The 9,946-nt window shown below is 46.8% G+C and overlaps 3 protein-coding genes across 8 annotated transcripts in view; 1 reads left to right on the top strand and 2 right to left on the bottom strand.

Moving 5' to 3' along the window:
- Positions 1-557: 557 nt before the first annotated feature.
- LOC126569541 (LYR motif-containing protein 5A) lies at positions 558-2,061 on the bottom strand. Of its 3 annotated transcripts, none has more exons than XR_007607801.1 (4): positions 1,945-2,061; positions 1,126-1,256; positions 753-1,043; positions 558-669 (listed from the first exon to the last, which is right to left on the bottom strand). XR_007607801.1 is itself a non-coding variant. In XM_050226711.1 (3 exons), the coding sequence occupies exons 2-3, from the start codon at positions 1,165-1,167 to the stop codon at positions 834-836; spliced, it is 252 nt and encodes an 83-aa protein (XP_050082668.1). In that variant the 5' UTR covers positions 1,168-1,256; positions 1,945-2,061; the 3' UTR covers positions 679-833. The 3 variants fall into 3 exon arrangements, 1 of the variants encoding a protein (XP_050082668.1); XR_007607802.1 differs by having other exon boundaries at positions 1,126-1,269; positions 1,945-2,041; XM_050226711.1 differs by lacking the exon at positions 558-669 and having other exon boundaries at positions 679-1,043.
- LOC126569536 (zinc finger and SCAN domain-containing protein 20-like) lies at positions 1,594-2,934 on the top strand. The gene is made up of 3 exons (XM_050226706.1): positions 1,594-1,819; positions 1,920-2,082; positions 2,265-2,934. The coding sequence occupies exons 1-3, from the start codon at positions 1,812-1,814 to the stop codon at positions 2,880-2,882; spliced, it is 789 nt and encodes a 262-aa protein (XP_050082663.1). The 5' UTR covers positions 1,594-1,811; the 3' UTR covers positions 2,883-2,934.
- A 1,710-nt stretch (positions 2,935-4,644) lies between these two features.
- LOC126569529 (DNA-binding protein RFX2) overlaps positions 4,645-9,946 on the bottom strand; it is a 27,625-nt gene continuing 22,323 nt past the window's right edge. For 2 of the 4 annotated variants that reach the window (XM_050226682.1, XM_050226683.1), the window contains exons 7-10: positions 8,165-8,275; positions 7,305-7,910; positions 6,243-7,226; positions 4,645-6,157 (exon numbers count right to left, since the gene is read on the bottom strand). In XM_050226682.1, the coding sequence (XP_050082639.1) occupies positions 6,041-6,157; positions 6,243-7,226; positions 7,305-7,910; positions 8,165-8,275 (1,818 nt within the window). In that variant the 3' untranslated portion in view covers positions 4,645-6,040. The remainder of the gene's footprint in view (positions 6,158-6,242; positions 7,227-7,304; positions 7,911-8,164; positions 8,276-9,946) is intronic. The other 2 variants (XM_050226685.1, XM_050226686.1) reach the window with 2 other exon arrangements.

Raw genomic sequence — 9,946 nt, 5'->3', positions numbered from 1 at the left:
GACTAGTGATGTGATGTGATGTACAAGCGGGAGGCAAGGATAAGAAGCTAATCGTAAGGATGTGTTCCTCCATCATACTGTAAAATGAAATGAACATACAATACATGCTGTACAATATTAATGGACAAGAAAAGAAACGTTAGACTTTTTAGAAGCCGACCGTTCGTTAAGCTTAAGGACACAACTTGCTCATGAGGCGAACTTTACATTTTTGTATCAAAAATAATTACCTTGATATTTGAATTGAACAAAAAAAAAGGCACATAAAACGACAAAACCAATTACAAAAGAAAAAAATAAATAAAAAGAATGATGAAAAAGAAGAAAGGTGCAATTTTTTTGTAATAGCAGCAATGCGATACACGATTTCACCTTCGAAAGAACAACTATCATTACGTAATTAGGAGTCGTAGGTTGCGTTTTTGGCAAAGTTTCTGTTAAAAACTATCATTATCTCCTTTTTGTTCTTGCAGGAAAGCAAAAGGCACAAGAAGGAACGGTACGTTGAAAGAAAACGATCCACCGTAGTTGGAAGGTGTCACAACGGTCGCTCAATTAAGATGTTTCGGATTCACTCCCGCTATGCTACAGCTGGCCGTCCAAAGTCCAACTAGCTAGCGACGACGATGAACGCCGGAACACCAGACCAGGGCCTACCGAATGATCACACTAATCTGCTGATTTAGTTAAAGTAACTATATTTTATGAAGGCACTTTCAGTGCATTAAATTGAATAATAGATATAAAGGTACCTGCACGCAGCTCCATCGCTCTCCTTCCAGGGAATGGACAATATTCACCCCTCCCTACGCTCTGACCGGGCCAGCTTTTCATCATTTCTCATCGTAATATCGGCGCTTCATGGCCCGGTATTTTCGCAGGCTGTAGAGTGCTTCGATCTCTTTCACAACGTACTCGCCCAGATCGATGGCCTTCTGGATCTTGTACGGATTCGTTTCGGTGCTCTGGCGCTTAAAGGCGTTGTAGCAACGCTGCCGAAATTTCTCAGGCCCTCCCGGATACTCGCGACCCATATACTGGAGCTGAAAGGGGAATGGGATCCGATAGTTTACTTCAGCTGGATGTCTGCCTGCCGGCGGATTTTTTCTTATAAAGTGTCGTTACCCTTTTGTAAAGATCCAAGACACGTCGCCGTTGATCGGCCATCGTGGGTCCACAGGTTGCTTTGAGCGGGGGATGTTGGTTTTGCGTTAAATCGTGCGACCAAAAACGTAAACAAACATTTACGGCGGATACTGAAAGGGGTTGCTGACAAAAGAGGGTTGCTTCTAGGAATTGATAGTAAGCGGCAGTTTGCGTAATTGATAGCAATCCATACAAAAGTTGGGAAAACATTTAGATTTTTTAATACATTTTTTAGTTTAGTAAAAGTACTAACTGGAAATGATTTTTAATAGTAAACTGATGAATGTTTAGAGTTCATAATTGGGATTGTTGAATCAAAAAAACATCTGTTTCGATAAGATTGAACTTTATCTTGTTCATTTGATCAAACCTTTTTTTAAAATTTATTACCAAAAATACACCACCCAATTTTGTAGTGCCATCTCTTTCTCGCTCAGCTGATTATGGTGGTATTGGTGCGTTGTTGGGCAAGTCGCGAGGGCCGGCTTGTTGTTAAACAAAGTAACGGTCGCAGTACCGAGAAAACATCTGACTCTACACACCGCGCAACTTGTGAAATAGGAACGAGTTCTCTGTAGAACCGCGGAGAAACACACAGGGCCATAGTGTTTCCTTTGTGGTTGGTGTTATCGTAGGTCTTACCCGCTGAGCATATAGGAGGAGCGATGGAAATGTAAGTGATGATGGGTGGTGCGTTATCGCATTGAACTCGTTTCATTCGACTTGCGGTTGGGTTTTTTTTATTTAACCTATCACCCCAACCCCTTTCGCAGCCCCACGGATGGTCCCGCTACTTACTGTCGCCTTTGTCTGGGGAAGCAAAATCTGCGAGGCCTGTTTAGCTCGAGTAAGGTGCCGAATATCGCTGAAGGTAATGATGGTGGCCAGTTGTGCAACCCGCTGGTGGAGAAGATCTACGAATGCATCAACATCAAGGTAGGCAGTGACGATGACACCGTGCTTACAATCGAAACGAGCACACTCGTCCAATACTCGTGGGTGGGGGCGTGCTAACGGCCGTTGTTACAGGTTCACCTTGAGAAAGTGAATCGCGCGCATTATGGTTCCGTTTGTTTGTCCTGTTTTTTGCATTGCAGTTGTTTTGCTTTTATTTTTAGCTTCACGCCATCGGCGACGCCGATTGTGCCATCTGCGACCGTTGCTTGCAGGCGGTTGAGGATTTTTACCATTTTCGTACGCGCAGCAAGCAGGTCAATGATCTCATCCAAGTTGCTGGTGCCAGCGACGATGGTAGTAGCAGCAGCGGCGATGGAGCGTCCTTTAAAACCAAATCCATCGTAAACCAGCTAAACCGTCGAACGGGCAAAGTAGGCGCAGGGACGCTTGCAACGGGAAGCCCTGGCGCTGGCAAGCCGATGCTTCACCGCTGTCGCTACTGTCCCAAATCTTTTCGCCGGCTAGAGGCCTTGGCGGAGCACGGTAAGCGGGCGCACGCTGCCAACCGGCAGCATCACTGCCCCAATTGTATGGCTCAGTTCCAGCATGCACCATCCCTGGCGCGGCACGTGCGTAGTCGCAGCTGTTTCGCCTTCAGCCGCTACCGGTGCCGGGTGTGTAGCGAATGCTTTACCGATCGGGAGCTCTGGGCTGACCATATACGGGTACACGCGAAGGACTTCCCGTATCAGTGTCCCGACTGTTGGTCCCAGTTTAAGCACAAGGCCACCCTACGTCGCCATGCCAACACGGTGCACCTGTTGGTGGTGCAGAGCTGACACTGCGCTGGTCGCAGCAAGCCACATCACAGCACGCATCGTCGCCGCTTAGCGGTGTTCCTTTTTTGGGGGGGAAAGTTGAAGTGAAGCTAAATAGCTTTCTCATTATATGCCAGTAAAGTGTAAAAATCTATTTATAATTTAGCCAATTTGAAAGTTAATAAAAAAAAATCGTCAATAAAAGTAGGTGTTTTTTACGAATTAAATGAGAAAACTGATTCAGTTGACCCAGCGTGCTATGCAATCGGTTAGCGACGACGGGCCATTATGAAAAGGACAGTAAAAGGATAGTAACGGTATAAGGCAGTGTCATCCAGTATACAGGAAAAACAAACTGGTAACGGTTAGTGAGGTAACTACGAAGCATTGTGCTGCTATAGAGCGAAAAGAAGGGATACCAAGGAAGAAGCGTACAATTCCGCAGCGCCAAAGGGTAGTGTTTGTTTCTTAAAGAAGATATTTCGATTACTCATTCGAACTCACGATCCATAATTGGTGAATTCAATGAATAAAGATCAATAAACACTGGATAAAATGAACCGAATGCTTGAGTGCATTGTGTCACATTTTCATTTTTATTAGTTTCACTCATTTAGTACCGAAAGGGCGCGCACGCTACCGGAGCTCGTTGTTTTTTTTTTTGTACAGCAATTCATCTGCCACCACCACTCTGGCGCTCTGCCGAGGACCCATCTTTTGATCCTTTCCTTTCCAAATCAACTGAAGCGGAATCATTCGAACGCGCATCATTTCAAACTAAAAAGCCAATTGCAGTAGACAGTGCGAAAGATCCCTGTATCCGGATTTTCCGAGAACTTCCGATGACCTTCCAACACATACGGACGATATCTGTGGTTTGATTAGCGGCACGCGCCATCTCCTATCACCTGTTATCGCGTTACGAATAAATATAAATTGCATCTCGTGTTTTTGCCTTACTACACTACATACCTTACATTCCCTTCTTAGCATCTGCTCTCTCCGTCCGCTATTCTTTTTTACATTTTTGGGCTCGACGATTGAATCGCCCTGTCCTTCCACCGATCGATTGATCGGTCATGTCGTGCAATGTGTTTGGTTTCTAAATTGCATCAATAAGGTGTGGTAGGAAAGCGAAATAAATGGGAAAAGAAAGAGGAATGAAGTGAGGGGTGCAGGAGAGGAGGAAATTAACCTACCAAAGTAACACACTGCTAGTCTCTAGCGGAATATAATTTTTGGTGATACATCGTTATGACTAATGACTTATAAAGAAAATGGTTGTTTCCAAGCGTGCGTACGTGCGTGCGTACGTGCTTGTGCGTATGCGTGGCTGTGTTTTATTTTGATTTTTGGGTTGATGCGACTAGATGATAAGGTTGTGGTTGTTCGATAAGACAGAGCTAAACCATTGCGCACGGGGGTTCTCTCGTGGCCCATCCATGCGGAGGCATTCTGGCTCACGATCAGCAAACAACACATTCACACCAGCGCACGTTCACACGCACGATCACGCAGGGGATCGTTTGAAAGGATACCCGTGCGTCGCCTTTTACGCGTGTGCATGGTCAGCAGTGTGGTTCTTTGGAGCAACACTTATGCGCGAAACCTCTTCTAGCCCTAAAGGTTCACCTATCCTTCTACTATTCCCTCCCACTAAGACTAAGCGTTGTTGAGCTGACTTGGCTGCGTCGTCATGATTTGTAAAAACCAAAATCATCCAACTATGGCATATCTACGGCCGCGTGAGTTCTAGGATTTGATGGTACCGCAGGGCAGGTTCATTCCAGGACAAATAGCAAACGATGCAGCCCTTAAACGAGTAAATCCGTGCGTCCTGTGCGGTTCGGGGTTCTACCATTACGAGCTAAAGGTTACTGGTACTGATGATATCGATCACGAGACAGGCACATACATAACTCATCATCTCATAATCACCTGCTACTCCTGCTGTCATTAGTTACAAGTTCCCCAACGGCTAGTGTGAGCTAGCCGTAAATACGGCTTCTTCATCGTTAAGCTTCGTAGGTTGCTGGTGGCATGCAAGTGTGCTGTCTGCCTTATAAATAAATACATTTGCTACTCTACTACTCAGCCGTTACCCTGTGCCTTGCCAGTGGCCCGATTGGGCTGGCAGGGTGGGTTGGGTGCTGACCCTGTCAAGTACGATTCGCTCGCGGGCACCACGGGACGGGCTACTGGTGCTACTAGGTAAAAATAAATAAATTATACAATCCTTCCCATCCGCTTCTACGTATGTCACATGCCTCGTTTGCCTAGAATTGTGCCTCATTTGGTGCACTTCGCGATCGTTCGCTATCGGGCTAGGCGGTTTAGGTATGAAAGAGGTATGATAACAAAACGAAACATTCGCAAAATCACGGCGCGATCAACGTGCTTCGTTGAAACTAAAACACACTACTGTTGCAACACCTCCACTGCCGTGGGTAAAAGATAATAAATAATGCAATCGGAATTTACTGAAACCCGCATTAGTGAAAACAAACGGTACGAGCACCTGCCTGCCGAACAGGGCTGAAACACCGGTCCGAGAGCATTATATATTTACAGCTCTATAGATACATATCCATATATGTATATATTTATATGATGTACCGTGAGGCAAGTATTCAGAACGGTAAAAGGATGTACCCGCACATACCAACGACAAAACAAAAACTAGACGGGAACAAAAACAAAAGAGCGGCTGCTCTGGGTGCGTATCGATCATGCAGCACACGCACACAAACACACACGCCGATTCCATTCCTTAACTACTATTAATGTTTGGACGTGCCAGGATTAGACTTGTAAAGAAACAGTGGCGTTCTTTTCCCCTTCCCTCTCGTCCCCTTGTCCCAAAATAGTGGTGGCCACAAGTGAGAAACCTTTTGCAACAATACTGCTCCGAGGCTGTTACGTCTGAAGCTAACTCCGAGGCAGGCTCCTGGGCCAGCCGATAGTATGATCATCTGGCAGCAGTGGGATCCGTCGCTACTTAGCATCAGAGAAAAACAACAGAGAGACGCAGTAAACATCCGCATCTCTCTTCCTACATCGCATCTACCATGAATCCAAGGAATGCTTCAATCTGCCATCGAGAAAGCGGCGTCACAATTGTCATCGTCGTCACCGATTTCGTTGCTGTCGTCGTATGTAGCCCCGTAGTCGTTGGGCGACTAACTGCGCATTCGCTTGGCGCTCGGTTCGAGCTTTACGTTCACTATCCCATATTCGCTGTTGTAGAGCATGCTGTCCAGCTCATCATGTACCGGCCTTACAGGGCTTACCTTCTGCTATAAGTGCAAAGCGAAAGAAAAAAAAACTACTGTTAGTATATGGGTGATCGCGATTAATTTGCCGCAGCAACCGTTCTCTCACCTGTCCCATGACAGCGATCGGTGTGGTATTGGTGGCCTTGGCGACTTTATGCTCAATGATGAAGAACATATACTCATCGTACAGCAACCGTATCAAATGGAAGCTACCAAAGCTACCGGCCGACCGCAGCGTCAGATCGCGGATCACCATCGAGCTGTAGAAGCTCCACTTGAGCAGGAACTGGCGGGCCGCATTGACAAAGCTCGGTTTGCCACGGTAATCCTGGAGCGCATCGTCCACGACGTTCTGCAACCAGCCGGCCCACTCCTCCAGTGTGTTCTGTTGCTGCAGGGCCGCCTTAAAGTCGTTCTCCAGTCGTTGCACAATCGCCGTATCACACTGGCAGATCCAGGAGGCCTGCTCCTGCACGTTGCGGAAGTCGACGCGATTCAGATCGCTGAGCATTTGCGCGATTTGCTGGCCGTTCTGCAGCACGGCCCTGGCGGCCTGCGCGAGATGATTGAGGGACGTGTAGCGACGCAGCGTCTGACCGAAGGCCGACACCGCCGACAGCTTGATTGCCATGATCGGTTCCGGGCACCCGCTCATCGCCGACGTCAGCCAGCTCTCCAGATTCTTCGCAAAGTTGCGTATGGCTTGGGTCAGTCCGGTCGGGATCGGTCGCAGCACGTCCGGGATGAGCACATCGACCATATTCTGGTAGAACTTGAAATCGACGTCCTTCACGAACTCCTGCACCGGTTCGCACTGGGTCAGCAGGTACAGCTTCTGCTTGCTGAGATACTTCTCCTCCTCGCATTCGTCCCCATTGTTGTTGTTGTTTTCGGCGCGCCAAAACTCGCGCCACAGCGACTCGATCATATTGAAGTCGAGGTTTAGGATGGCATCGAGAAACGCTTCACAGTGCTCACGATAGATCGAGCGCAACGTATCCACGTCCTCCAGCGTAATGTCGTCAGCCAGCGGATGGATCATATCGATGATCGGAAACTGGGGTATGGCACTGCTCGGATCGCCCAGATACTGTGATGGGACAAGAACAAGCGTTTATATTAGTTATGTGCCAGTGGATGCACAAGAACAAAACCAACGAGCACTCACCTGTGCGCAGGATTCTGGCATTTCCGCCTTGAAACTGTTCTTCTTATGGCCACGTCCACCGTGGCCCATTGACATACCGTGACCGCCAGCAGCGCCCTGGTGATGAGCTAAACCACCACCGCTGCCACCGCCACCATGGCCACCACCAGTGCCTCCAACGCCGGTCATTGAGCCATTGCTTTGCAGCCCATTGCCGGCCCCATTGCCACCGACAACACCACCACCGTGTACATTCATACCATTGTTGCCGGTATTCATGTTGCCACCGTGATTGCTACCTCCACCACAGCCGTGCCCATTGCCCAGTTGCTGCTGGTGTCCACCGATCAGCTGGCCCGAGAGTTGTGGCTTGCAGTCCATGGCGTTCACCAGCGGTGACGTCGGTTTGATACGAATGCCATAGTAGTGGTACTTGCTGTTGCCACGCGTACCCAATCGTCGCGTGCGCAGACCGCTGAACACGTTCCGTATCAATTTGCCGAAGCTGGCCGCATTGACCGCGTCCAGTTTGTTCTCGTTGCAGTGCCACATGTAGTGATTGTAGAGTGTCGAGCGTGGCAAGCTTACGCCGTCGGCCGTTTCGTAGTTCTCCACCAGCCAGTTCATCTGCAAGGAAAAATGCGTTCGATTAGTACTCTCGGAAGGACTTTTCTCGGCGCTACGAAATGCTAGCCGTGAGCACAGGTTATACTAAGCAGTATTGGGAAGGTAGCATGAGCAAAAGGGATGCAAAGTACTGAAGGGACGCTACAAGTTACTCTGCGAGATGGACAAGGTATGACAGAACCCAAAAAAAAAGGAAAAAAGAACAAAACGCAACACACACAACGCAAACACACTCTCTGATGGCCATTGCTTACCGTGGCGGGCAGTACGCGAACAGCATGGGCCAGATTGTTGGGTGTATGATAAACGTCACCCTGCCCCAGTGCCGCGGACGCATGCTGTGCGTGCAAATAGGAGGCTTCATCCTGGATGATGGGGTTGGTTGGTTGGTTGGTTCATGGTGAATGTGTCAAGACGAGATAGGAGTAGAAGTAGAAGTGATGGAAGTAGAAAAGGAAGGATAAACCCAATAGATAGAAAAAGCGGGAAAGAAGATGGAGCAGAAAAGAGTGTTAGTATCCTTAGCAGGAATATCTAATGGTGAAGTGAATCCGGCATAAGGGAGGGGAAGCGCTTGGTTGGATCACGTGCAAAGCGAAACTACTAAGTGGAATGAAAAAGTGGGTGTATGGTGCGTATAAGGAACCGATGCAATCGCCGTGACCAACAATCGAACATTCGCCATTTCTATCCGCGAAAAGCCTGGAGTCCGATCGTTTGGTATTTTGGGAACCTATCGCGACGTATCCCCTTCTGCCCTATTTTATGTTCAGCAACACACTTTACAGTCCTTCAGATGTCAATAGCTTCCTTTAATGTGTCCGTGTTTTTCTGTGGAGCATAGCGCGATAGCTACACTGTTTGTTTCATGCAAATAACATATTAACAATCATATTCGTTGACCAACAATTGGACTGAACTGGGGGTACATTCCTGTATCTTTTGTTGCCAACTGATCTGTTATCATACTCTCTCATCAGCATCATAACTTAGTGCAAACCTTCATCATAACCGCATACTATACATAAATAGTAACTACAGTCTCATGTAAAATTTGATGTGGCAACAGCATAGCATAAGAATGTCATTATCTATTTTTAGAATTGAATTCTGCAAAAAAAAATAAAGTCTATTGTGTGAACCGCGGTTTCAGCATTCATTTGTTACTTTTTTAACTCTGAATTGTTGTGCGTTCATGGTTATTATTTGCAACGTTTATAGAAGCAATCCATTCGATAAATCATTAAAAACAAAACTCAAGTGACAACATTCATGATTTCTACATCGTGATAATCTTTGTGATTTGTTTTTAAAACTTTAAAACATTTGAAGGCGTTAATAGTGAATTGAAAACGGACTTAAGTTGAATAAAAAAAAACTCAGTACTGCACTTGTAACCCCTCGCATCGAACGACAACAGTTCGATTATTGCTTTACAAATCATTTGCTTCGCTTCTCACTATACTGTCCCCCGAGTTAAATGTGTTCAAACCGATCCTTGTTGGTTTTGTAAATCCTTTATCGAACCTCAACAAACAATCAATTGCCTACGAGGATGGAGTGAGAACAAGCAGGTGAGTTTATTACATAAAACACAACCTCACGAGAGCTGTGGTTCGGGAGTTAATTAAATGATAACTCTGTCCCGTATCGATGTGGTGTTGGAAGATGATATCCCACCACAAACGGGAAAAGGAAAATAAAAAAGGACCAATCCAACCGTCAAACAACATATGCGTGATAAAACATTGGCAAAACACTCTGGTTTCACAGAGCGCAAAACCACCGTTCAATGCGATGCAGCGAGTAATGCGTACAGTATCCGTTTTCACACGTGACGTGACGTGTATGGAACAAACATGAGGTGACGACGCGAGTACCAGAGGAGATTGTACCTGAATCCTCCATCATTTTATCCGGTTTTTCGCTTTTCAATGCCGAGTGGGGATATAGAATAAAAAATATGGCCCCATTGTTAAACAACGACGCTCGTCGCCGCCGGCGCCGCCACCACCAATTAAGGAAGCAAAAGTAGG

Source organism: Anopheles aquasalis, chromosome 2, assembly GCF_943734665.1.
Source record: "Anopheles aquasalis chromosome 2, idAnoAquaMG_Q_19, whole genome shotgun sequence".
Classification (NCBI taxonomy): Eukaryota; Metazoa; Arthropoda; class Insecta; order Diptera; family Culicidae; genus Anopheles; species Anopheles aquasalis.
Note: the sequence above shows the minus strand (reverse complement) of the source record. Positions and strands in the feature narration are given on the sequence as shown.

What these genes read in the sequence shown, in the direction of transcription:
- LOC126569536 (XM_050226706.1), top strand. An exon ending in ACGAATGCATCAACATCAAG is followed by an intron (nt 2,083 to 2,264) that starts GTAGGCAGTGAC and finishes TTTTATTTTTAG; the next exon opens with CTTCACGCCATCGGCGACGC.
- LOC126569541 (XM_050226711.1), bottom strand. Translation starts at nt 1,167, where the DNA reads ATGGCCGATCAACGGCGACGTGTCTTGGATCTTTACAAAAGG. An exon ending in TCTTGGATCTTTACAAAAGG is followed by an intron (nt 1,044 to 1,125) that starts GTAACGACACTT and finishes TTCCCCTTTCAG; the next exon opens with CTCCAGTATATGGGTCGCGA.